This window comes from Nelumbo nucifera, chromosome 4 (assembly GCF_055504915.1).
Source record: "Nelumbo nucifera cultivar China Antique chromosome 4, China Antique-T2T, whole genome shotgun sequence".
Lineage (NCBI taxonomy): Eukaryota > Viridiplantae > Streptophyta > Magnoliopsida > Proteales > Nelumbonaceae > Nelumbo > Nelumbo nucifera.
In genome coordinates this window covers 55,578,766-55,605,886 of record NC_142652.1, presented here as the reverse complement: position 1 = coordinate 55,605,886, position 27,121 = coordinate 55,578,766, and the positions used below count along the sequence as shown (strand labels likewise).

Genomic DNA, 27,121 nt, shown 5'->3' with positions numbered 1-27,121 from the left:
TTAAAACAATAGAAACAAGACTCTATACTATATAGTTATGGTTCCTTTTAAAAAATTATGGTTCACCCATATTTCATACCAAGATAATTAAAGATATTGCTACTTATTGACACTAGTGTAACTATAAGTCTATCATTACTATATAGTTATAAGTTGTTTATGGGTTAGAAAGCTTGTGCAAAGTCCTTTTTTATTTTTTTCTTTTTTTTTTTTGGAGAGAGATTTAGGTATATTTTAGAGTTTTTGACTTTTGAAAAAATAAGAAAAAATCTTACGATTTACGATACATTCATGATACGATTCAATTCAAACCCCTTTAAGATTTACGATACGATTACGATTTTCAGAACGTTGCTAGGAAGTGCATTTTTTTAGGGTATGCCTCCACACAGAAGGGTTATTATTGCTTTGATCCTAGTAGTGGCACCCATTTTGTTTCTATGGATGCCACTTTTGCAGAGTCAACCCCTTTTTATAGTCGTTCTTCTGAGGGAGAGCCCTCTAGTGAGTTGTTTGCTTCTTCCCCACCTTTACCAGCTCCTATTGGCTCTTGTATTAGTCTCCTTCAGCTCCTTTAGCTCTAGTAGTTGAACCTTCTGGCTCCTCCATTCTTTCACCTCCTTTTCTTCCTCCTAGTCCTTTTGTGTTCACTACGCCTCCTATACTTCAGAGGTGGTACCAACGTCAAGGACTAAGATATGGACAACTTGTTCCTCCATCTCCAAGTAAGCCTCTGCAACTTCCAATCACTGAAGAGAGGACAAGTCCTGTAGAACCATAACCAATACCCTCATTCCCAAACCTTGACCTACCCATTATTGTAAGAAAAGCTAAAAGGAAATGTACTACTCAATTCATTTTAAACACCTTTCTTACAGTTTTTTGTTCCCTTCCGACTATTCCTTCTTAGCCTCCATTTTAGCCCAACTTGTCCCTAAGAATGTATTAGAAGCCTTATCCAAGCCAGAATGGAGGGATGCTATGAGAACTGAGATAGAAGCACTTCGTAATAACAATACTTGGGACTACTAGAAAGGAGCTTGTTGTTTGTAAATGGGTTTATACCATAAAGTACCATGCTAGTGGACAGATTAAGAGGTATAAAGTCCACCTTGTTGCCTAAGGGGTATACTCAAGTCTATGGGATTGATTACTCAGGTCTTGTCTTTGGCAATAAATTATGATTGGCCTCTATACTAGTTTTATGTCAAAAATGACTTCTTGAATGGTGACTTGACAAAAGAGGTGTATATGTCCCTTCCCCCTGGAATGTTTGGTAAGGAGATGCAAGATAAGGTGCATAAACTGAAAAAATCTCTTTATGGACTTAAGCAATCTCCTCGTGCTTGATTTGATAGATTCAGGACTGCACTTGTTCAGTTTGGTTACACATAGAGACAATTAGATCACACTCTATTTGTGAAGAGGAGAGCTTCTCATGTTACCTTCCTTATTGTGTATATGGATGACATTGTTGTCACAGGTAGTGATGCACATGAAACTCATGATCACAAATACTTCCATAACTCTGAATTTGAGATAAAGATTTGGGGGAGTTGTGGTACTTCTTGGTCATTGAGGTTGCTAGGTCTAAGAGGAACTTTTCATCTCCCAAAGAAAGTATGTGTTGGACTTTCTAACTAAGACTAGGAAACTTGGGGCCAAGCCTACTTCCACAACTATTGATGTGAATCATAAGCTCTCGTTGATGACTGGGCGCTCTTGAAAGACAAGGGAGTGTTTTAAAGATTGTTGGGGAAGATTCTATACCTGTGTATGACACGGCCAGACATTTCCTATGTTGTGAGTGTGATTAGCCAGTTTACGCATGCTCCTAGAGACATATATGGCTGCTGCGAAAATGTTGTGTTATCTTAAGGGTACTCTTGGGAAAGGTATACTCTTTACTAAGCATGGACAAATGAAGTTAGAAGCGTATACAGATGCTGACTAGGTAAGCAATATAGATGACAGAAGATCCACATCAGGTTATTGTGTCATGGTGGATGGAAATAGTCTCCTAGAGGAATAAGAAGCAATCTGTTGTTGCCCGATCTTTAGTTGAGGCAGAATAGGGCTATGGCTCATGGGGTATTAGAGTTGTTGTGTTTCAAATCTCTCTTAGAAGAGATGGGAATTTATTATGAAGGCCGCTAATGTGTATATTGTATTGTGATTATCAAGGTACCATTGACATTGCTCATAACTCAATTCAACATGATAGGACCAAACACATTGAAGTGGACAAACACTTCATACAAGAGAGAGTGGCCTCGAGAGAAGTGTGCCTCCCTTTCATCTCTTCAAAGGAACAACTGGCAGACAACTTGACCAAGGGAGTACCTAAGGCAAAGCTCCAACACTATATAAGCAAGTTGGGCATGATTGACATCTATGCTCAGCTTGAGGGAGAATGTAGAGAGATTAGGTCAAATGACCTTAGTTTGGTGGCTGAATGGGCCTTGCTTTAGTTCAGCTGTTTATTGTTTTATTTCTACTATAATGAGCTGTCTTTATGGGCCCTTAACACATTGTTCTTATGTTTATTGGGTCAGCCGCCTAACCAAGGGACCCATGTAATTTCTCCTTTAAATTAATCCAGCACATATATAAGGAGACTAAAGGAGTGAGAGAGGGATGTTTTTCTCTTCTCTTCTCTTCTCTTCCTCTTTTCTTCCAACTTCTTCTTTCTCTTGAACAGCTCTTTCTCCCTTCTCCCTTCTCATTTTTCTTATTATACAAGTAGGAAATTCTTGGACTGGTTTTCTTCTCTCATGATAAATCAAAATAACAATATTGCTGCCATTTATGAAAATACTGTTATAAATAATGAAAATAAACACAAGTAAAGCAACTCTTTCAACACTTTCCAAAACCTAAGGAGGTGATCGACAACATGGTTTGTTTTGTTTTGAAAACAAAAACAGCTGCCACATCAGCAAAATTATATTGTTTTTGCTGACATGGGAGTTGTTTTTCTTATCAAAAACAAAACCATGTCGTGGGAACCAAGGGAGGAGAGGAAGGATCATAGGGTGAATTGGGAAATGGTCTCTAAAAGCGGGGCTGAGGGAGGGTTAGGATCAGGTAACATTAGGAAGAAAATGAAGCTCTTTTGGGGAAATGGCTGTGGAGCTTGGAAGGTAAGAAGGATAAGTTGTGGGCTAGGGTAATTCTGAGTATTCATGGTCAGGCAAATGATGGCTGGGACATTGGGAATTTGGCAAGATCTATTGGAGCCTCTCCTTGGAAATCTATACATACCATTCTTCCTTCTTTTCTGTAGCACATCAGGTATGACCTCTGCTCTAGGAATCAAGTAAAATTTTGGAAGCACATTTGGGTGGGTGATGTACCTTTGAGAGACCAATTCCCTTCCTTGTTTTCCCTCTCCTAGTATAAAGGCAAGGTTGTGTCTAGTTTTCTAGTTCCTTCTCAGTCTCACTTCGGGTTTGATTGGGATTTGGGGTTTAGAAGAGGCCTAAGGGATGAAGAAGTAGAAAATGTCATGAATTTGGTTCAGATTTTAAATGGGGTGGTGTTGGATCCCTTTGAGAGGGATAAGAGACTGTGGACCCTAGCTCCCTCCGGGACCTCTTGTGCTTTCTTCTTTAAGTCCCTCTTGCCTTTGCTAGTAACTTTGCACAAAATTTTCCAGTAAAGGAAGTTTCAGGTGAGCTAATTCGAGCCTTTTGTTGGGAAGCCTTCCTAGAAAGGTGTAATACGTGTGACTTACTACAAAGAAAAAGGCTTTTTTGGTGCTCATCTCTGAATTGGTGCATTCTTTGCAAGGCTAATGGTGAAAACCCCTACCCTTTTGTTGTTGTTATTTAGGACTGGTTTCTTTCCCTTTTTGGTTGCAGGTAGACCCCACCGCCAAATATTCAAAGGTTGTTTAGCTCTTTGTTCCTTCGATGGCCAAAGAAAAGGGAAAGGATTATGTGGAGGTGTGTGAGGGATGCTATTTGCTGGACTCTATGGCAGGAAAGGAACTCCAGAACTTTTTCTGAAATTGAAAAATGAAAGTATTTTGAAGTAATAACAGTTAGGGTGGTGCACTGGCTAAAATCCTTGGACCTGTTTAATGATATTTCTATGGATATGTTGTTGAACAGCTAGATGGAGGTGGCTAATTCTGCTCCTGCTTGCTCTTCTGTTTGTCCTGTGTGGTCACCACCAGGCTGTGGTGTTATAAAGGTAAATTTTGATGGTAGTAGTGAGGGCAATCGAATTTCAGTGGGTGAAGAGAACAGCAAATGCATTTGCAGATGCTTTGGCAAAGCAGGGGGTGGGAAGGGACCAAATGTTTTGGGCTGTATTATAAGTTGTTTTGTTTTTTGTTGTCCTCTTGGAGAGAGTTACACCTTTTATCTCTCTCTGGAGTGCTTTAACTAATTCTTATTAATTTAATGAATTCCTGTTATTGATAAAAAAACAAAAACAAAACCATGTCGTTGAACACCCTCTAAATAAGCATTGGTCTTGTGAGGTTCTAGCAAGGATCAACACATTTGCAAATCACTGTCACAATCTGAAGCATCTTTCACTTACTTATTACAAGGAGCATGACAGAGAAATTAAGGGTGAATTCTTTTCAGAGGGGGTAACTGAGACAGTTCAGCCTTCAGTAGTATAGCAATAAAGAATACAACAAATCAACTTCTGGAGAGTTTTAAACCCCAAAGCTACTAAAACATATGAAAGATGAAGGAATCAATGGTTGTGCCCAAATTTTGATGCTAACAGTGTCTAAATAGATGTTTTCTATTTATATGTTTTAAAACAAGTTATTGTTTCTTCCTTGTTTTTTGGAATGTTCATAGTTGGTAGTTTCTATTTTGTCTAGGAAACTATTAGTTTGAGCCAACTGCTACTTTGATTTTCTAAGTTTCTATTATTGGAAGTTTCTGGGATTCTAATTAGGAGTCAAGTGCACTTTTAGTAAATACCAAATTTCTATTTCAGTAAAAGCTTTGAGTTAAATAAATACATATAAATCCCTTTTTTCGAAAGGTAACGCATAAATCTTTCCATAACAACAGAACCAAATGAGTTAATTTTTTTTCCTCAGTGGATGCTCACTTTTTCTCTTGAAATTAGTATAGGAGAAACACATGATTTCTTTTTTTCTTTGTTATTTTCTGGTAAATTTTTGCTACTAGAAGAAAACCAGCAACAATTCTCTAAATTCTCCCCTAAATTCGGAGAATACTTAGCTGGTTTTTAAAGCAAGGTTACCCATCAATCTAGTCTACTATCAACCAGCTCTACGTTAACACCCATGTTGCCAGGCCTTGCTTTTATGACTTGAAATAATTTAACAATTTTGTTAAACAGAACCTAGCTGGATCAAACAGTTACACCAGGTCGACCATGTCAATAGTTGATCCATCCAGCCTCTCAAGCTCTTGGATTTGGAGTTGGGAAGTAAAGCAACCTCCCAATGAACAATATGCATAGTCAGCAGATATTCTGGGAATGTACAAGGATGAGAGCAAACCTGAAGAGACAGAACAGCACGGTCAGTGAAACACTTTACCGATGATGGCACATTTTCAGGGAGAGTTTTTGCAACTCTTTCCAACTCCTGTTGTTGTTGCTTTCCAGTTACCCTATCAGGACCACTGTAGATATCAATAAGCTCCTTCATATATGGTAGTTTCTCCATTGTTTCCTTCATAATTTCCTGTTAAAGGGGAGAAATTAATTAAGCTAACTACAAAAAGAATGAAAAAAAGAAAAGCTTTGCATGCCATAACCATATTATCATAAATTACTTAGCAAGTAGGGTAGTTTGGTACATTGACTTGTAAGGTTGAACCAAATGACATTTAAAAGTTTTCTACATAGAAGCCACTAGTCTACATTAGAATTTATAAGCAAGTCCAGGGACAATTGCTTGGTGCAATGGTACAAAATCTCAGGCTGGCAAGAATGAGAACGCAGGTTCGGGTCTCAAAGTGGCCACTTTGTGCAAAAAATTAATAAAATAAAATAACAAGGACGAATAAAATGGCTCCGCTTCGGCTCACTCGCCTCTGCTTCGACAAGACCCCCCCCCCTTTTAACTAGTGATACACATCTTCATTCTTCTTAATATAAAAGATTTTTATTAAAAATAAAGAAAAAATGAGATCCCCCTTCCTCTGCTCCTTCCTTCCTCCTCATCCCCCCTCCTCTTAAGTAGGCCTATGCCTCCTTGTGTTCAGGAGGCTTATGCCTCTTACATTTTAAACTATGCCTCAAGCCTCTAGGTAGTGGAATGCTTCACGCCACACCTCCACATTTTAAAACATTGTCTGGCTCTTCCTTTCAAACTTTGGGAGGAAGGAGTATTCGAAAATATTGCAAAGGCCATTGGGGGAAAGCTGGTTGATTTGGATGTTCAGGATCTTCATGCTACAGGAATGAGATTATCGGAGGTCCGTCCTAAGTTCATTCCAAGGTCAGTGGAGTTGTAGGCGGATGGTTGTTTGCACAGAGTTTGGATCGCGTCAGAAGCTGAAGCGTTGCTATGGAGAATCACTGATTTGCCTAAGGAAGATGATGATGTGGCATGTGTGTTTACAAGCAGAAGATGAGGAGAGAGGGGGGAGAAGTTCAAGAACAAGGGAGGGGAATCATGTCTGAACTTTGCAAATCACCAAACAAGGTTTGCCAGGTTCAAAATAAGGAAGATGAAGAGGCGGTGCTAAGAATGAATGGGCGAGACGGATCCAATCTCTTGGGTTGTTGAGTTAGGCCGAAGGGGTCAGGCGCTTCAAAAGAAGTTTATAACCAAAATGACAAGGCTATAGAGCACATGACCTTTGTTGCGTCATATCCTATAGATGGCAAGAATGGTCTATTCTCGTCTCCTCCAAAGGTTGTTTGTGATGTCCAACTGAAACGTGGATACCAGAGAGGTTTCCTACTTGTGGAAGGTCATTCAAGGGAGGAAGAAGGATGAGGGAGGATTCAGCTATGTTCCTAAGGGCAAAAATGGTAAAAGATTTCAAGCAAATTACTTTGAAAAGCTTCCAATATCTATTGGGGAAGAGGAAGGACATCTAGGAATGGATGATTAGAGAGGAATACAAAGAGAAAAGGAAGTGACTAGGAAATGATTGGAGAGGAAAACAGAGAGGGGAGAAGGAGATAGGAGGGAATAAAGCTACTGAGGATGTCAGCATTGAGAAAAGAGTCAATATTGATAAACTAGTTGATAAACAAGTAGCAGTTGGGAAGTCTCTTGCCCTTTTCTTTTTAGGGGGAGAAGCAGTGGTGAGGAAGGCAATCGAGCAATTTGAACAAAATAGAAGGCAGGAAAAGAACAAGAGAAGCATAGTTGGGGAAGGGGGTGAGAATTGGGAGGAAGGAGAAGGAAAGGAGTCAGATTCCGTTGATGAAGAGTAAAGGAAGATGTGGGTACTGGGTAGTGATGCAGTTGAGAGGGTGAGACTTGGAGGTCCATGGTTGTTGGGCTCAGCTGGCTTGTTGTTGAGGCTACTTTTTGTTCTACTCGCGGGTTTTTGTCTGTTGTTTATTTGTTCATGGGCTAGTTGGGCTGCTTGATGTTTGGGGTCTGTTTGTTATGGGGGCCTTTTGCTGGGTTTTGGCTACTTATTGTTTCTTTTAGATCCTTTGGAGGTGTTCTCTCAACACCGTCCTAGGTTGTATTCGTTTGTTTTCTTTTTTTAGTGAATTTTTCTTTCTACTTATCAAAAAAAAATCATTGTCATCTAGGTAGCACAGTCCTCCAATTTCACACCCGCCACCAATCAACTTCCCCATCTTGAGGTCTTAAAAAACACAATAAGAGGGATAAAAGGTGACTAAAACAATTAAGAGGTCAAGTTTACTTATAGATAGAAGAATGAAGGGAAATTTGGGTACACAAAAGAAAAAATGTAAAGTAATAGAACCAAAAGACACATTACTAGTACCAGTAGTAGATGTAGTAGCATTAGCTAAGTAACATTTTGAGGTGTGGAGGGAGAAGACGAATACATAAACAGGTCTAAAGATCCAATCATGTGACCTTTGGAGGCAAAGTAAGCTATACTTGATGTAGCAAGAATAGTAGTATCAGAAGAAGAGGATTAGTGAAGTCTATCATACTCCTCACACGTAATAGAAATCAACTCCTTGTCCTCACCACCTCCTTGAACAGGTGTCTCAATTGTGGAGGTATTGTAGCAAAGATTATCCCCTACTGCAGCATGGTTTGCCCAAATAGATAGTGGGCCATGCAAACCATAGCAAAAATTAATTGTATGGCTTTCACAACCACAATGAGAACACTCACAAACTATCCTACGTTCACCACCACTTCTACCACCTCCTCTGATACTTCCTCTTTCTCTACCTCCACCATAATTGTCTATAAACCCATGACCAATAGATTTAGGAGATTATTACTACCCAAAACCTGAGCCTAGATAGGTTCAAATTCTGCCCACAATCCAAACAAGAACCTTGCAGCATTCAAGTGTTCTCTCTGTTCTTGTTGAACCTTTTAATCTGTAAGGTAAAGGCTGATAGACATTCAGTTCATTTTTCAAGTTCTTCAGGGCTGCATAATACTCATCTACAATCTTATCACCTTGTTGAAGGGTGAAGTATTCTTGATACAATTCATAGATTCTTGTTACATTGTCTTGTCCAGAATACAACTATTTGGCATGATCCAAAATTTTTTTAGTTGTGTCAAGAAACATAAGATTTATACTAATTTGATTTTCCATACTATTTCCATAGTGATGTCATAACCTATGCAATCTCTTGCACCCATTCATTGAACCCATCAAACCCACTCTTCGACTTATCTTCCTTAATATATACCAGCTTACCTCAACCAATCAAAAACACTTGAACTGATTTGGCCCATGGTACACAATTTGTACCATTAAGCTTCGTAGTCAATTGAGTATTCATAATATCATATTCTAACACAACAGCAGATTTGGAATCACTAGTTGATGCAGCCATAAGTCTTCAAATACTTAAGCGGTGATCAACTACTAAAACAAATGATTCTTCAGTCTTCTTACAACTAATCACCTCTGAACACCCAATACACCTAGTTTTCTCAACACCAAAAACAGTGGGTTACTCACCGGAACCATGAACTGACCATATAAACACAAAATAACACTTTTTCCGCACCCAAACACATCACTCTACCACCACAAACTGATTGAAAGACACTGCAACCAATCAAACCATCAATCCTGCCCCTCTTCGACTTGCTGATTAGACAGTGCTTAGAAAACCACCAAGAACACATGAGCAACTGCAACCCAAGGCATGGAAGCATTCTTAGCTAAAGGGTGACCAGTCCTTTTTCTTTCCTTTGATGTGTAGAGAAGTTCTCTATAGGAGAAGTCCAAAAGGGCATTAAACACCAATCGGGTTGATACCATGTGTTTTTTTTATCAGTAAAGTAGAAATGTTTCATTAATTATATGAAGAGTTTGGTACAGTCAGGTATAGTCTATTAATCCAAGTTACACATCATTCAAACTAAGGCCCAAAATAAGCTAACTCTATTAACCCCTTGTTTTGCTAATGAATCAGCCATTCCATTTGCAGTTCTTCTAATGCAATTATAGATGCTTAACTCCCTTGACAGAACTTCTATTTCTCTGAAAATGTGCCTATACATCCACGGGGCCATGCAAATGCCTTTTACCCAAGTGATCAATTTTAAGTCCCCCTCTACTTCCAAAACACAGAATCTGGGTTGCTTTTCTAATCTAAGATTTTGTAATAAGGCTATCAATTCATCTTTCAGAGAATCACCAACACTGATAGGTCCTGAGTACATAGCCATCACCCTTCCTGATGAATCTCTGAAAACACCCCCCACACCTGCCAGCCCTGGATTACCCATAGAACTCCTATCAAAATTCATCTTTATTGTGTTACCTGGTGGAGGTTTCCACTCCATAACCGACCTGTTTTTCACCTTAGCTGATTGTGCCACTTCAGCCCAAGTTCTTTTAATATCATTCATTGAGAAGTCTTGAAAACTTTCCATTGTTTTTACCCAATGTGCTGCTTTGATCTTTATTGACACTAATAGTTCCTTCTTCGATCTGCTATTTCCACTGAAGATTCTTCCATTTCTTTCTTCCCAAACTGTCCACAGCAAAGCTGCCCTAACTGTCTTCCACAAAACTCTCCCTCTTTCCTTTGGCTGCCTCAAAAAACTTGAGCTAAAGAGACTTGCCACATCTTAGCAGAGGGGGCACCTCCACCCAAAGAAGAACAAAACTATCCCCAAATGAAAATGAACAAAAGGGCAGGAGATTAGTAAATGGGAGATAGTTTTACCGCTTTCTTTACAAAGGAAGCACATATTTGGAGAGAGGCATTTATTTGGCCTTCTTTTCTGCAGCATATCACAAGTATTTATCTTTCCAAGGAAAACCTCCTAGCAAAAAGCTTGAAGTTTAGGCAGGATGTGCTTACTCCAAATCTTTTTTTTTTTTTTGAAGAATAAAAAGAGAAATTTCATTAAAAAAAAAGAAAGAAATACAATCCAAGTGCTGACAAGCTGGCACCTCACTATACAAAACAACTAAAATAGAAAAACAATAGCAATGACATCTGAAAGGAATTACATCTGAATCAGTGTTTTAAAAGGCACGGGAGGCGTTTTTTTTTTTTTTGAAGAGTAAAAAATTCATCCCTGGATTACCCATAGAACTCCTATCAAAATTCATCTTTATTGTGTTACTTGGTGGAGGTTTCCACTCCATAACCGACCTGTTTTTTCACCTTAGCTGATTGTGCCACTTCAGCCCAAGTTCTTACAATATCATTCATCAAAAAGTCTTGAAAATTTTCCATTGTTTTTACCCAATGTGCTGCTTTGATCTTTATTGACTCTAATAGTTCCTTCTCCGATCTGCTATTTCCACTGAAGATTCTTCCATTTCTTTCTTCCCAAATTGTCCACAGCAAAGCTGCCCTACCTGTCTTCCACAAAACTCTCCCTCTTTCCTTTGGCTGCCTCAAAAAACTTGAGCTAAAGAGACTTACCACATCTTAGGAGGGGGGGCACCTGCACCCAAAGAAGAACAAAAGTATCCCCAAATAAAAATGAACAAAAGGGCAGGAGATTAGTAAATGGGAGATAGTTTTACTGCTTTCTTTACAAAGGAAGCACATATTTGGAGAAAGGCATTTATTTGACCTTCTTTTCTGCAGCATATCACAAGTATTTATCTTTCCAAGGAAAACCTCCTAACAAAAAGCTTGAATTTTAGGCAGGATGTGCTTACTCCAAACCTTTTTTTTATTTTTTGAAGAGTAAAAAGAGAAATTTCATTAAAAAAAGAAAGAAATACAATCCAAGTGCTGACAAGCTGGCACCTCACTATACAAAACAACTAAAATAGAAAAACAATAGCAATGACATCTGAAAGGAATTACATCTGAATCAGTGTTTTAAAAGGCGTGGGAGGCGTTTGTTTTTAAGAGTAAAAAGAGAAATTTCATTAAAAAAATAAAGAAATACAATCCAAGTGCTGACGAGCTGGCACCTCACTATACAAAACAACTAAAATAGAAAAACAATAGCAATCACATCTGAAAGGAATTACATCTGAATCAGTGTTTTAAAAGGCATGGGAGGCATTTTTTTTAAGAGTAAAAAGAGAAATTTCATTAAAAAAAGAAAGAAATACAATCCAAGTGCTGACAAGCTGGCACCTCACCATACAAAACAACTAAAATAGAAAAACAATAGCAATGACACCTGAAAGGAATTACATCTGAATCAGTGTTTTAAAAGGCGTGGGAGACGTACGCCTAGAGGTGCGCCTCCAGGCGAGGCACTCCCAAAATGCCCTAAGGCGTATGCCGGAGGCGCTGACACCTCTAACTCTTGCGCTTTTTTCATGAGGCGTGCTAGAGGCATACACCTCATGCGCCTCATGCACATCTGATATAAAAAGACAAAAGAAAAAAAGAAAAAAGAAAAAAAAGGAAAGGAAAGGAAAAGAAAAGAAAGGGAAGGGGAAAGAAAAAGAAAGAGAAGAAAAAACGAGAAAAGGAAAGAAAAGGAAAGAAAAGGAAAGGAAAGGGAAGGGAAGAAAAGATAAGGGGAAAGAAAGTGGTTTGCCCCCTGCCCCTTCGGCTGGGGGGCTTCGCCCCCTAGACCCCCCCCCCCCCCCGCCCCCTTTTCGATGCAGCCCAATTTGTTTTTTTGAGTTAGGGGGGTCTTGCTTCGCTTCGGCGAGCGAGCGACAAGACCCCCCCCCCTTTCAACTAATGTTATGCATCTTTATTCTTCTTAATATAAAAGATTTTTATTAAAAATAAAGAAAAAATGGGATCCCCCTCCTCTTAAGGAGGCTTACGCCTCCTTGTGTTCGAGAGGCTTACGGCTCTTGCGTTCTAAACTACACATCACACCTCTAGGTAGTGGAATGCCTCGCGTCATGCCTCCGTGTTTTAAAACATTGATCTGAATTTCAAGAACACTCCAATACACCAAGGCCCCTCCCACATCCCCCCCCCCCAAACCTTCCAGCTCCTCCAAAAATTCATCACTAAATATCTCTTTCACCGGAAAAGTCTCCCCCAAAGGATTGGAAAGTAAGAGTTTATTAAAGAAGGAAGCACAAGTAACAAAAAAAAATCCATCAGGAGAGGCAAACCAAACTCTTGTATCCTCCAGATTTTGAACCAGAAACACTGACTCTAATTTAGCTCTGATACCATGTGATTTTCCTTACAAATAAGGTAAAACAATAATAAAATAGGAGGAAATGAAAGAAAGAACTCAGTTAAGAAGAAGAAGAAGCAGAAGAAAGAAAGAAGAGAGAAGGGAGAAGAGAAATAAGGAGAAGGGTTTCAGTAGAGATTGACCATTGATTTATTAATACCCAATAGAGTTCAAGATTACACATATTACATAAGAAACAACATAGGAAAGAATAATAGAAGACAAATGACAGAATTGGCCCTGTCAACTAGACTTTAACGCCGTCTATTTGGATCATGCATTTTCTAGAGCTTGAAATCATATGACCAGGTCTCTAGGTGTGTTGACTTCATTATCCCAATCTCTAACTCTAAGAGTATTACCCTAGCTAATGGTAATACATTATCAACATCCAACACGGGTATCGCCCATCTTGGTTCCTGTTTTTGTCCTTCATTTTTATGTTCCAAAGTTCCATTTATAATTTAATGTCTATACTCTATAGCAGGTTGACGAAGTTCTTAATTGCTATACTTAATTTAATAACAAGCATTATAATATCTTGTCCAATCCCTTGAATGTTAGCTGTCCTCTTTTATCTTGATTCTTTTAATTCACCAAATCTTTATGCAGTTGCCACAGTTCATGACATGACTCCATCTCCTGCAACTCCTTCCATAGCCATGATAAACAGTGTATCTTCCATAAGTTGGATAGTTGATTATTCAGCATGCTACAACATTTTTTTATCAATAACAGAATTTCATTAGATTCATAAAAAATAGGTACAGCAACCCAGAGAGAGTTAAAAAGACTTTACTCTCTCCAACAGAGCAACATAAGAGCTCACAATACAGCCCAATACAATTGATCCCTTCCCACCCCCTGCTTTGCCAAAGCATCTGCAAACGCATTTGCTGTTCTTTTCACCCAGTGAAATTGGATGTCCATCCCCCCTAGTTAGCCATTTGATTTCCTTTCTTTCATTAGCAAACTTCCAAAGACCGCTTCCCCTCTGTAACCAGCTTAACCAGCATGCTACAACATCAAAACCCTCCTATGAGATTCCACAGGATAGTGACATCACCACTACTCAATGAAATGATTGAAACAATAAAGCTGTTGATTTACAGGATGGAGATAACTGAAAGGCCAAAGTTCAAGATTGGTGAATTCAAGACTGGAAATCTGTTCCTCTTAACAGAAAAACCTACTATTGATAAAGTATTGAGACTACCAATGTCAAAGAGATGGGTGAGCAAGCTGACCCTTCCCAAGATATCAAGACAATTGAGTAGTATTCTCCAGAAGATGAGAAGAAGAAGAGAAGGAAGAGAGAAGAGAGAAGAGAGAAAATAGATTTGAGAGCCAAAAGTGAGGCTGGCGGTGCCAGCTTTTAGTATTTATATTAGGGCGACATAAACAAATAAAAGAAAGGAAAAATTACAACAGTACCCCTACAGTACTAATCTGAGTATACTAACAGTCTTTTAACAATCCCCCTCAAGTTGGGACATAGATATCAATCATGACCAACTTGTCACATAAATCATGATGTCACAAGTGATGTAACCCCTTTGTGAAGATGTTTGCAAGTTGGTCTTCAGAACTGACATACATAGGGGGTACACACTTCCCCTTTGACAACCTTTTCTCTGATAAAATGTTTGTTGACTTCGATGTGTTTAGTTCTATTATGCAGAACTGGATTAGCAGCGATGTTTATGGCTGCTTTGTTATCACAATATAAGATGTCTGCGGTACCAATTCCCATGTGCCATTTTTATGCAAAGCATTAATTTCTTCCTTCATAGCATTTGTCCATTCAGGCACCAAAAAACTTCTGCCACATTCTTAGGAATAGGAGGATCAGGAAGAGGAGGGAGCTGAACCGGTTTTTCCTCACTCCTACACTCCCCTGAGGAGAAACAAGGAAGAAAGGGTCACTCTCAAAGAAAGAGACATCCATAGAAATGTAATATTTCCGAGAGACTGGATCAAAGCACCAGTACCCCTTCTAAGTTGTGGTGTACCCCAAGAAGATGCAAGTGTAAATGGATTTGGAGATTTGTTGTAAAAACGGATGCTTGGTGGAGATCTCTCATTGCCAGCAAATATGGTGTGAGTTGGGGCAATTGGAGAACTAGGGACCCTCCTCCCATCTGGGGTAACTCTCTGTGGAAAGGGATAATGAAGAACTTTTCAGCTCTGGCCTTGGGGGTCTCAGTTAGGGTTGGTAATGGTAACAAGACCAAATTCTGGAAGGACCCTTGGTGCTTAGATGATCCTCTTTCTGAGTCCTTCCCACTCCTCTTCCAGTGTGCTTCAGATCAAGAGGCCTCAGTTGCAAAGTGTTATAGTATTTCTGGTGGTTCAGTTCTTTGGTCTCCCTCATTTCGAAAGAATCTTTTTGATTGGGAGGTGGAAGAGGATATAAATCTCTTGACCTGTCTTCAAAACCAAGAGTTGGATTATAGTTCAGAGGATAAGTAGCTTTGGAAGTGGAATTCTGATGGGATGTTTTCTGTTAAATCTTTGGATGTTATTCTTGGTAGGAGGGGAGCTCCTGATTTCCCAATTCGGCAAGTGTAGAATCCCAACGTCCCGACTAAAGCCAGTTTCCTAGTTTGGACTATGGCTCTTAATAAATGTCTTTCTAAGGAGAACCTTGTGAGAAGGGGAATTCAGGTTTCGGACTTGTCTTGCAGTTTATGTGGGAGCAGTGCTGAATCTACTGATCACTTGTGCATCCACTACCCATTTTCTGCTCAGTTGTGGAACCATTTCCTCAACTCTTTGAAGGTTTGTTGGGTGATGCCGAGGTCGGTAAAAGAGTTGTGTTATTGGCAGATTATGGGTTTGAGCAAGAAAAAGAAGACTATATGGAAGATGAATCCAATTATTGTAATTTGGTGCACTGGACCGAGAGGAATAGAAGGATTTTCAATAACAAGTTTTTAAGTCTGGAAGACTTAACTCAGAAGTCAGTGGGCAAGCTGATTTATTGGTTGTCTGTGGCTGCTGATTTTAGAAATTGCAATGTATCAGATGTATTATTTTCTATCTCTTGATGGATTGTGTAATTGCTAATTAGATCAGTCAGCCTGTTCTGGGACTGAACTCAGCCTCCTGTGTGTAATTCCTTCTCAATAAATATTACTTTACCTTTTCCAAAAAAAAAATAGCACGAGGATCCAATTTTCCATGGGTGGGTAGCAGGTTTTGAACAAAGCAACAACAACCAAACACACGTGGAGGAATAGAAAGGAAAGGAGCTTTGGGAAAAAGGAGTTGATGTGGGGCTTTGCACTCTAACTAGTGAGAGGGCATACGATTAATGAGATAAGCAGCACAAAGGACAACCTCAAGCCAAAAACGTTTTGGGACATTCATATGAATCAGTAACCCCCTAGCCACTTCAAGAAAATGCCAGTTCTTTCTTTCAGCAACACCATTTTGTTGGGGTGTTCGGGCACATGAGCTACGATGAAGTGATCCATGCAAAGCAAAGAATTCCGTGAGATCATTATGAAAGTATTCTTTGGCATTATCGGATTGGAAAACTTGGATTTCAGTTTGGAATTGGATGAAGATCATTCATTGGAAAGTTTGGATAATTTTTGGTACTTCATCCCTAGTTCACATGGGTGTCCCATGTGTATCTGGAGTAATCATCAATAAAGGTAATAAAATACTTGTAGCCACTCTCAAATGGTAAAGTAACAGGGCCTCAAACATCAGAATGAATAATATGGAAAGGAAATTTAGATTTATTATTCTTTGAAAAAAAATGAGTTCTACAATGTTTACTCAATTGACACGTTTGACATGTAAACTCTGACATGGGCACTAACTTAAACAACTCTGGGAATACCAATTTCAAAAACTCAAAAGATAAATGACCAAGACGACTATGCCATAAATAAACCAGACTCTTACAGGACTGACTCTTAGACTCTATGACTGTAAAACCAGCCTTATTCTTTAGCACGTAGAGTCCATCCACCATACGTCCTCTACCAATCGTCTTCCTCGAGGCCAAATCCTAGGTCACACAATAAGAAGGGAAAAAGGTCACAGAATAGTTTAATGAGTTAATGATACTACTAACAAAGAACAAGTTAATAGGGAACTTTGAAACATGTAAAACATTAGAAAGGGTAAGACCAAAGGGAAGAAAAATGGTTCCTTGACTAGCTATGGTAGTGTATGACCCATCAGCTAGTCTCACCTTGTCTCTTGCACAAAGAAGATAATAGGTCAGAAAGTAAGTGGACTTACCAGTCATATGTTTTGATGCTCCAGAATCAATTATCCAAGGAGAGTCAGGGGAACGAGACGTACATGGAAAGTTGTGGCAGAATTACTTGATGTAGACGCAAATGAGGTTGAGGGAGGAGGAGCATCCACCTGACAAATTGCCCTACCATAGAGTTCTAAATGGTCACGAAAGGAATTAATGATATCATCCCTAGGGTCAAAACCAGAGGTGTGTATCTAAGTTACAGTAGTAGTAGGGGGTTGATTCTCCTAAGTAGCCATATTTGTCATAATGAGCTTTCTTGGTCCTTGCTATCTTGATTTCTTATTCAGATTTGAACCTTGTTTCTTACTCAATTCTTGAGCCCATTTTGGCGAGTTAACTTTGGTTGTTGGGGCCCAACAGCATAGGCTATTGAGACAGTCTCTAGGCTTGGCACGTCCTGGGCAGTTCACCTATTCACGCCCATGCTTTGGTTTTTAGTCAAAATAAATTAAAATGTAATTACTAATTTACCCATTCTCATGGTAATGTGGCATTTCTAGAAATTCTCTCAATAGCCTAAGTTGTTGCCCCCCAACAGCTAAAGTTTTTCCCATTTTGGCTTCCCATGAAGTTCCCAACATGTATCACAGGTATGTCGAGACTTCTAGCAATGGGTGCACCATAATTTGTCTTTCTCATCCACCCTTTTTTGAAAGTCCCCCTTCTTAAAGGGATTTCCCCCACCTGTAACAACATTCCCTTTCGCTGCCAACACAACTGCATCCCCCCTAAAATTATTCATCAAATTTCTTCTACTTTCCTCTGACTGTACTAATGCATATACCTCCTGGACAGATGGAAGATACCTGCTACCTAGGATCTGGACTCTAATGGATACATACACGAGGTTTAAGCCATGGAGAAAAGCAAATACTCGCTGTTGGGAAACAAGGGACTTGTATGCTTTTCTTCATCACACTTCCAGTCCACACTCTGATAATGATCCAACTCCTTCCAAATGGAGGTCAAGTATGAATAGTACACAAACAGACTCCTTTCCCCCTATTTGCAAGTAGATGAATTGATAGATCTTTGCATGGTAGCGCAATTCAGAATAGGTTGACTTTGCTTGTTCCCAAATCTCATAAGCCATTTCAGCCCACATAAAAATTTCTTCTCACCTGAGGTTGCATAGAGACTAAAAGCCAAGACATGACCATGTTGTTTTCCTGGTTCCATCTATCATATTCAGCACTGCCAGAATTAGGTTCTTTAATTCTCCCATTCGACCATTCTAAGTAATTTCAACCATCAAGAGGTATGGCAGCCATATGGAAGGATAAATCCATAACCCCACTCAGTCCACTCTGCATTGAGGAAACACCAAATGTGGCAGAATCTTCACCACTCATGATAACTGTTTCAGGTCACACCCAAAATAGTCACAAAACCTTAAAACAATACAGTCCAACACCCGAGAAAGTCAATGTATATTTAATTTTGTCTCCAGTCCACACAATTCCCCCCTTCACACACTGTATTACTGTTAAAAAAATGTCTTTGCACCAGGAAACTAGAAACAACCACCTTTCAGTTCAATCACAGCCCTTCAATCATCAAAGAAGAAAAGCCTACTGCTGCTACAGTACATACAGGTCATCTCCTGACCTACAAACATACTATAGAACTGCTATCAAAGCATATACAGGTCATCAACGACCTACAAATCATCACAGGGATCAACTGATCCCACAAAAAAAGGAAAGAAGAGGTGCTGATCACCTCAGATCAGTTAAGTGAACCTATTACAGGTTCTGTCCTGGTACACGACCAGAAAAAAAAAATTAAAAAAAAAAATAGAGTGAACCTACTTCTGGAACAGTCCGATTCTGTACTCAGGATCTTCAATAAAACCAACAGTAGCTGGTGAAGAGAGAAGACAGAAAAAGAATACTTGCTCAATCTCCTTCCGGATCTAATAGTCCCGCTATGATACCATATTGTCCAGAAGATGAGAAGAAGAGAAGGAAGAGAGAAGAGAGAAGAGAGAAAAAAGATTTTGAGAGCCAAAAGTGAGGCTGGCGGCACCAGCTTTTAGTATTTATATTAGGGCGACATAAACAAATAAAAGAAAGGAAGAAATTACAACAGTACCCCTGTGGTACTAATCTGAGTAATACTAACAGTCTTTTAACAAGTAGGATATTCGTGTCCCAATTGGGGAGTCTACAAAGGTAACAGAAGACATAGCACCTCTCTAGGATCACCAGTCTGTCAAAGAAACATCATAGGCCCTCAAGTCTTCTACACCAACAAATGCACTTCATGAAACAAGGACAGTGAAGGTTTCTCAATTGGGGAGTCTTTTAACAAGTAGGATATCCATGTCCCAATTGGGGAGTCTACAAAGGTAACAGAAGACATAACATCTCTCTAGGATCACCAGTCTGTCAAAGAAACATCATAGGCCCTCAAGTCTTCTACACCAACAAATGCACTTCATGAAACAAGGACAGTGAAGGTTTCTCAATTATTCCTTATCCAGTAGATACGGATCCTTTAAAGGAAAAACCTTCCAATAAGCATTGAAACTGTTGAAACCAAAGACATGGGTGATCCAGCTGAACCTTCCCTATGTATCAAGACTACTGAGCTGAACCATGGTTCAAAGAATCAACATGCTTGATATGCAATTTTTAGCACATCAGGCATTTCAAACAGAAAAAATGCTTAGATAGAAAAAATTAAAGTTCAAGAATTGAGTCAGGACATCTACAAGAGGGATATTAACCTTTAAAAGTGGTGAGATGTCCTAATTCCTTCTATTTAGACCGGTAACTCTAAGATACGATATGATAAGACCAACATAGAGAAAATGATATTGATACTTTGAACCTTGAGTTGGACACGCGTACAATTAGGGAAACTAAGTAAACAGAAGACACAGAACCCCTCGAGGGCAAACAGACTGTGGAAGAAAAGTTAAAGGCTGCTGAGTCTTCTGAATCAACAAATGTGATTCCCAAAACTGAGAATGATGAAGATTTCTAAATTAATCCTACTTCAGTAGATATGGATCCCTTAAAGGGAAAAGAAAAAAAACCTTCTACATGTTCATCAGGAAGCAATTTCCTGTTAACAACCAAAGAAATTTTTGTGAAAATCCGGGGACATAAAAGTTTCTTTCTTTCCCATTTGGTATTATCAAGGGAATATATTAGGTCCTAAAGGTTAACCAGCTTAGTTTGTCATGTTCCCTCAGTCTTAAGGCATTTTTCATATTGGTTAAGCACGTAAAAATTGGTATCAGAGCATACCACCATGTCTCAAGTTCAAATCACAAAAAGGGATACTGGAGAAGAGTAAAAGCCATCATATAAAGCTCTACCTAGAGTGAAGTGAATGCCACCAAAGGGAACGGGTTACCTGCCACCAAAGCGAGAGCAGTCATGGAAAGGGCAACCTACCACCAGAGTGAGAGCCACCAAGATTTTGGCTACAGAACTATGGTGGCATTACAGTCATAAAGGTCAGACGGCTTGGCTTAATGTGTTCCATCAGTCTTAAGGCTTCTGGTGTATTGGTCAAGCATGCAAAAAAATAGGTATTTTTTATGCATGCTTGTTTTGAACTAGATGAAAGGAACTATGCTCAAAGATGTTTAGCAAGAACAACTCCTTCGTTAGCACTTTCTATTAGAGGTTTTGAACTCCTAGATTGGAAGATGGTATGGTTTCAGGTCATATTAGGAGCATTATCAATGGAATAAAAGTCAGGCTTACAGGGATCTTTATGTAGTACAGAAGTCATTCTTAGATCACCAAGAGAGGAAGATGTTTGAGTAACCTGAACAACTACATATTTAAGTATCAAACCTTGATTTCAACATTGATGAGACAAAAATTCATGTTAAGAATTAGGAATTCATGCTTTCTGAAATATCCACAAGTAACCTAGACTTGGATGGATTTCAAGGAATTGATATGTTCGAATGGTGAAAACTTTCCTTTGGCCTTAGAACAGGAGAGGTTGTGGCATGAGGTGATAGATAGTATACATGGCAGTTCGGGAAATGGATGGGATGCTGGTGTATCCCGTCGAGCCACGCTGGCAACTCCTTGGAAAGAAATTCAAAGTATCCTCCCTTTTTTCCTCAACTTTATCAGGTATGATGTCAATCCTGGTACTTTTGTTTTATTTTGGGAAGACATCTGGGTGGGCAATTCTGCCCTCAAGGACAGTTTCCCTTCTCTTTATTCCCTTTCTTGTTACAATAATAAAGCAATCTCACACTTTCTTCCAACATCTGTTTCTCCTTCCTCTCTGAATTGGGACTTTGGGTTTCGTAGGGGCTTGAGGGATCATGAACTCTCTTGTGTTTCAAACCTTTTGTCACTACTTGGAAGTGTTTTTCTGGACCCTCTCAGATCTGATGTAAGACTTTGGTCCCCTAATCCAAAAGGTTACTTCACGTGTGCCTCCTTTAAGTCCTTTTGCTCTTCCTCGGGACAGATGGTTTTTCCAGCTAAGGAGATCTGGTCTAGACCTGTACCTCCTAAAATTATTATTTTCTGCTGGGAGGTGTTCAATAGGAAATCAACACTTCAAACTTATTGCAGAAGAGAAGGCTTTCCATGTGTTTGTCTCCTAACTGGTTTGTACTTTTCAGGGCTAATGGTGAGGATTGCTCTCATTTACTTTTAACTTGTTCTTTTTCTAATGCTATTTGGGTTGGATCTTTGCCTTGTTTGGGTGCAGGTGGGATTTGACTACAACTGTAGATCAGCTCTTTGACCCTTCCTTCTTTGTGTGGCCCACAAAAAATGGTAAAACAATGTGAAGGAGCATTAGAGCTGCTGCTCTGTGGACAATTTGGGAAGAAAGAAATGCGAGGATTTTCCAAGATAATGAGAGAAATATTCAGACTGTAAAGTATTGTATTTTGACCAAGGCAATCCATTGGCTGAGATCATTGGATTCCTTTAAAATACATTCCTTTGATGACATTTGGAGGAATTGGATAGTTGTGGCTAGTAGCAGTACTAGGAAGAACAGGGTACCAGCTGTGTGGGTGCCTCCTTCTGAAGGCTGGACAAAGCTGAACTTCGATGGTAGCAGACAAGTTAATCCAGGTCTTTCAAGGATAGGAGGGGTGCTGAGAGATAAAAACAGCAATATCTTAGCTTTATTCTCAGGCTCCGTGGGTATAGGAGACTCTATTAGAGCTGAGCTTCTAGCGGCGGTACAAGGTATTCAGATTGCAGATCAGTTAGGAGTTCAGAATTTGCTTATTGAAGGAGACTCCAAAGTTGTTGTGGGTTGGTTAAAAAATCCAGATTCAGTTATTTGGTGCTACAAGGACATTATGAGGAAAGTTAATTGGTTTTCAAGGAACATGACTGTAAATTCTCTATGGGTGGGTAGAACAGCTAATACCATAGCGGATGGGTTAGCTAAGTAAGGGGTATCAAGGGAAAATTTATTCTGGGCAGCCTTGTAAACTTTCATTTCCGAGTCTGATGTAGTACATTGTTGTTGTTGAGGAGAGGTACCAGCTCGTGCCTCTCCTCGGGCAGTCTGCATTGTAACATCATTTTGTTTCCTTTGAATAAAATACCATTCATTTATCAAAAAAAAAAAACTTCCCTTTGTATTATGTGAAGAGTGGTTGGTTCAAATGTCCTTTGGGTATGAAATGGGTTAACTTGGATGGTTGAAGATTTGAAGTTGGACAGATGGATAGATAGGAAATTAGCTTCAAACATCTGGAGTTTAAAAATGTGATAATTCACCTATAATCATACAAATTACAAACACAAAATCAAAGTGGGTAAATAAATTGCTAGCATACAGCAATAACATTAGCAGAGAAATGTTTCAAACTACTAACAGGAGACCATGATCATATTCCCCAAATAGGACCAGACTATAACTTCCTCTTTTTTCTTTTTATTTTTTCATTCCATCTTGTTGTATGCCAATGACAACTGGACATGTTGACAATGCCCATTAAATGATGCTAAGAGTGTAATGACAATCCATACTGAAAACAACAAAGCATACAGGAAAAAACAATAAACATCAAAGGATACTGGAAACAATTCATAATGCATAGTCATATGAACAGGAATGTCACTTTAAACAAGGATACCAACAAACCATTTTGAATAAAAGTGCAGAAAAATCTATGGCATCACTTCTAGCATCTGAACTTCAAATTTCACTATACATTCATTCAAAAGAAGATGAAGTTCAAATTCTATAAATTAGAGACCAGCATATTCAGGAGCATAAAATGTATTATTTGGCCATTTCCAATGGTATCTAGATTCCTGTTAAGCACAAAACCAAAAGTAAAATATGATAAAGAAAAATAAAAACAGAAAAGAAAAAGACAGTGTGAACAAATACAATGCATTTATGCAACATGAGAATATATTATAGAAAGATCTTGTTTCACATGAACAGTTGATAGTTAAAAAGAATAGCCTTTGAGTAGACACAAAAATGCAAAATTGAACATATCATGATCAGAAAGCCAATGGGAAATTGAACAATAAAATGTAAAAGTAACTATTATAAGAAAATGATAAAATTATGGCATATAAAAGGAATGCAATCAATCCAAACAAAGAAAAGTAAAAGTTGCGGGAGTAGAGAATAGGAATTGGCATGGCCAGTTTGTTGGAATATGCATCATGGACATTGGACATACAAACCTCCCACTCTTCTTGACTCTGAATTCCCTCATAAGCCATCAAGAATGGTTTCACCTTCTCTAAAGCATCCCTAAGAGGAATTGGAGGCTTCTCATCAATATCCGGGTTTGTCTCAAAGTCCCCCATCAAATACTCTGGCTCATACTCTATCTGCAAGCAAGAAATATCCACAATCAATAAAACCCAACTATCATCAACTTATCAATTAAAACCACATTTGATCAAAACAATGAATCCTGACCAGATTATTTGTATGGACAGCATCCAAGTAAGCATCATCCATTGGTGAAGGAAGCACACTGTAGCTCATCTCTTCAAATGCTTCAACCAACTTATCCATATTCTCCGTTCCTAGTCTATTAGCCAGCCTCTCCCCGTCGGCATTGTCACCAAGATAAAGACCAGTTCCATAATTATCCTCCAAGTCACGGAATCGACCGCCAGACCTTCCACCTCTTCCTCTCCAGCCTTGCACTCCTCTTCCTCCACGTCCTCGACCACCTCTTCCTCTAGTTCCTCTTCCTCTTCCCCCCTCTTCCATACCATCTCCTCCTCTACGCAAAATTCCGACCGCCTTCTTAACTGCGTCTTCGCGGCTCAACCTTGGCGGGCTTGGAGAAGTCCTATCCTGCAACCCAACAGCAACTCCCTCTCTTCTCGGCCGAAGATGTCGATTTTCTTCGCTAACAGAAGTCTCACTGGGGCCCAACGATGGCTTTGGCGGTTTTCCGCGTCCGGCACCAGGTAACCCCGACGAAAGACTTGACGGAAGAACAATCCCCCCCGGGCTTCGACCAGGTTCGCTAATAGGAGGATTCTGGGTCAATGGCCCCTGTGGATCTTCCCGAGAAAAGAAAATTGGTTTCTTGGGTTGAAAATCTTGAGGCTCGGATGGATGTGAATCGGATTGCTGCTGGGTAGAACGGCCGCCACGACCAGCAGAAGGACGCATGCCAGATACCCATGAAGAAAATGAAGGGAGAATTGGGGTCGAAGGAATTGGTTTACCTCTGCCATGACCAAGGCCGGAAGGAAGGAAAGAATCGTCAGCTTCGGCGTCGTCGGCACCGGTAGTATCGGGTTTTCCGGGGGTCCGAGGGGAAACCTGAGAGGAGCTTGGAGAGTCGAAGGGACCTGAACCTCGACCACGTCCTCGACCCCTGCCGCCTCCGCCGGAAAATGTGGAGAAAGCAGAGGAAGAAAGATAAAGGGACTGTTTGGCGCTGCTACTGCTACTGCTACTCGCTAATCTTCCTCCTATGCTTCCTCTCATGGTGGCGTTGGATTTCACTTTGTAAGAGCATGCTCGACTGCTCAAGGGTTTTTTCTTCTTTGTTTTAATTTTGAGTTAACTCTAATAACCCCCTAAGTTATGGGATGTTTCAAATACTCGTCCCAATTTTCTTTAAATTGATGAAATTTCCCCTTACATTTTGGACCATTGCAAAAACTTCCTTGAAGTTTGGTAATTGCAATCACCCCCTTCATGTTAGACAGTTTTGTATGTCCTTATCTTCAATCAGAATGATGTACTTTATGAGTTTATTGTAAATGAATAAAGATACATATTTGATTCATGTCCCCTTGGTATGTTTCTGTGTAATACCCTTAAACTGGACACTTAATGAGACTCGTGTTAGTTTAGAATGTTCACAGTCAGTGGGTCGGTCTGGGGAGACCTATCCTGACAAGGCTAACACTGTAGTGCCACCAAGTCGGTTGGGGTGGCCTGTCTCAGCTGCCAGGGTGAGACCTTAGGCACATACAGTGTAGGATTAATTGAATCTTTGAACTGGACCAAATTTCCAGTATTGCCCTGGACCTTGGAGATTGATGGGCAAAACTGGAAAGTTACACCCGACCCCTAGACTTGATTATGATACTGCACTAAGTGTCGGATTGGCTATCTTTGATGTACCAATCAATGAGATCCTTAGCGGGGGTCAAAACCTGGGTATGTTGGGACAGTCTGAGAATTCATCTGAGTGGGTGATCATAGTGACAGGATCAGCCCCTTTGTCGGACAAAGGTAATGATCGGGGATGCACTCTCACTGATGGAAACCAAGACTGCCGGCAGCTGATTTCAACCGTTGAGATTTGTTTTACAAAATATATTTTATATAAGATATAAAAGTATATATATGGTTTCTAAAATGTTTGCAAGAAGGTTTTAATTCCCGGGATCCATATGAGTGGAGAGTGCAACACTGTTCCTTGCAGCCGAGGGAGAGGTCCTCTCTTGTCGGGCAGTGTATGATCATTATGGGCTGAGAGGTTAAGTGTAAGACCATTGAGGATAATACCTGATGGGCTAATCTTGCATCTGCCCACAATCCCAGGGTGTTACAAGGTGGCTTGGCCCAGGGACCTCTTAGGGTAAGTGTTGGGCCCGTAGAGCCCATTTGATGGGTTTCAGGTGGTGCATTGTCTTTAACAGTGTATTCGGCCAGGCCTTGTAACAAAGGCTGGGCCGAATCCATGTGGCTGATGTGTAGATCAATGCTTGGGTCTCACGCCATACAAGGAAGCCCAACTGGGCAGCAGTTAAGAGAGTTAAATGAGCACATAAGCTTAATGGGCCTAAAGCCCATTTCGAACTGGACTGTTTATTTAGTTAATAAAGGGGCGAAATCTGAAGTGGATCAGCTAATAGGATTGGGCTTAGACCCTATCCACTTAGAGAGTCCAAGATCTAAATAAGATTTAGATCTGGAAACCTCCTAATCAGATTAGGAGATGGCTGATCTGATCTCTAGATAAGATAAGGATTATCCCTTATCACTTAAAGGGACTTCTAACCCAAATGTGATTTGGATTAGCAACTCCTAATCTGATTAGGAGCTGATCCCTTTAAGATTATAAAAGAAGAAGGGGGCGGCAGCCTAAAACACACACAGATCATTAGGTTTTCTTTAGTGCTGAAATCAAGAAGAGAGAATTCTGCTCCCTACAAATACTCTCTTGCCGCCTCCCTGTTCTTGCCGCCTTGTTTGCCAGTTCGATCTCCACTTGTGGGAGAAGTCAAGATTGGATCTTGACATCAGTCCTTTGAGAAATGATTGAAAGGAAGCTGTGCTCACGTACCATCTTGCTGATTCTTGCGAAGGACAGAGTTCTTGGAGAAGAACACTGCTGATTCTGCTCCACCTGCACTGCGCCATCTTCAGTGGGAGCAGTCTTTGGATCATTCCTTGGGCGTGAACACCTTCGTTGGGAGATATTACTTCTATGTATCAAGTATAATCCTTCTCACTCCTTTTGGTTCAGATCTGGTTCAGTTTATGGTTCAGAATTGATCCTTGAAAATATGATTTTCTAAATGGGGAATACGATTCCTAGTTGAAGGGAGAGAAAAATTTTTGAAATTCGCCCCTTATTCTGCAATCTTTTGGGCGTCCATAGGATGGATCTCTCATCCCTTCAGTTCAACATTCCTAAAGTCCTCTAAAAAGAGACA

The 27,121-nt window shown here is 39.8% G+C and overlaps 1 protein-coding gene across 2 annotated transcripts in view; it reads right to left on the bottom strand.

The window, feature by feature from the left end:
- Positions 1-25,007, bottom strand: part of LOC104610136 (hydroxyproline-rich glycoprotein family protein) — a 37,771-nt gene extending 12,764 nt beyond the window's left edge. For both annotated transcript variants that reach the window (XM_010276624.2, XM_088903053.1), the window contains exons 1-3: positions 23,904-25,007; positions 23,663-23,812; positions 5,501-5,686 (exon numbers count right to left, since the gene is read on the bottom strand). In XM_010276624.2, the coding sequence (XP_010274926.1) occupies positions 5,501-5,686; positions 23,663-23,812; positions 23,904-24,935 (1,368 nt within the window). In that variant the 5' untranslated portion in view covers positions 24,936-25,007. The remainder of the gene's footprint in view (positions 1-5,500; positions 5,687-23,662; positions 23,813-23,903) is intronic.
- Between the last annotated feature and the right edge of the window lie 2,114 nt (positions 25,008-27,121).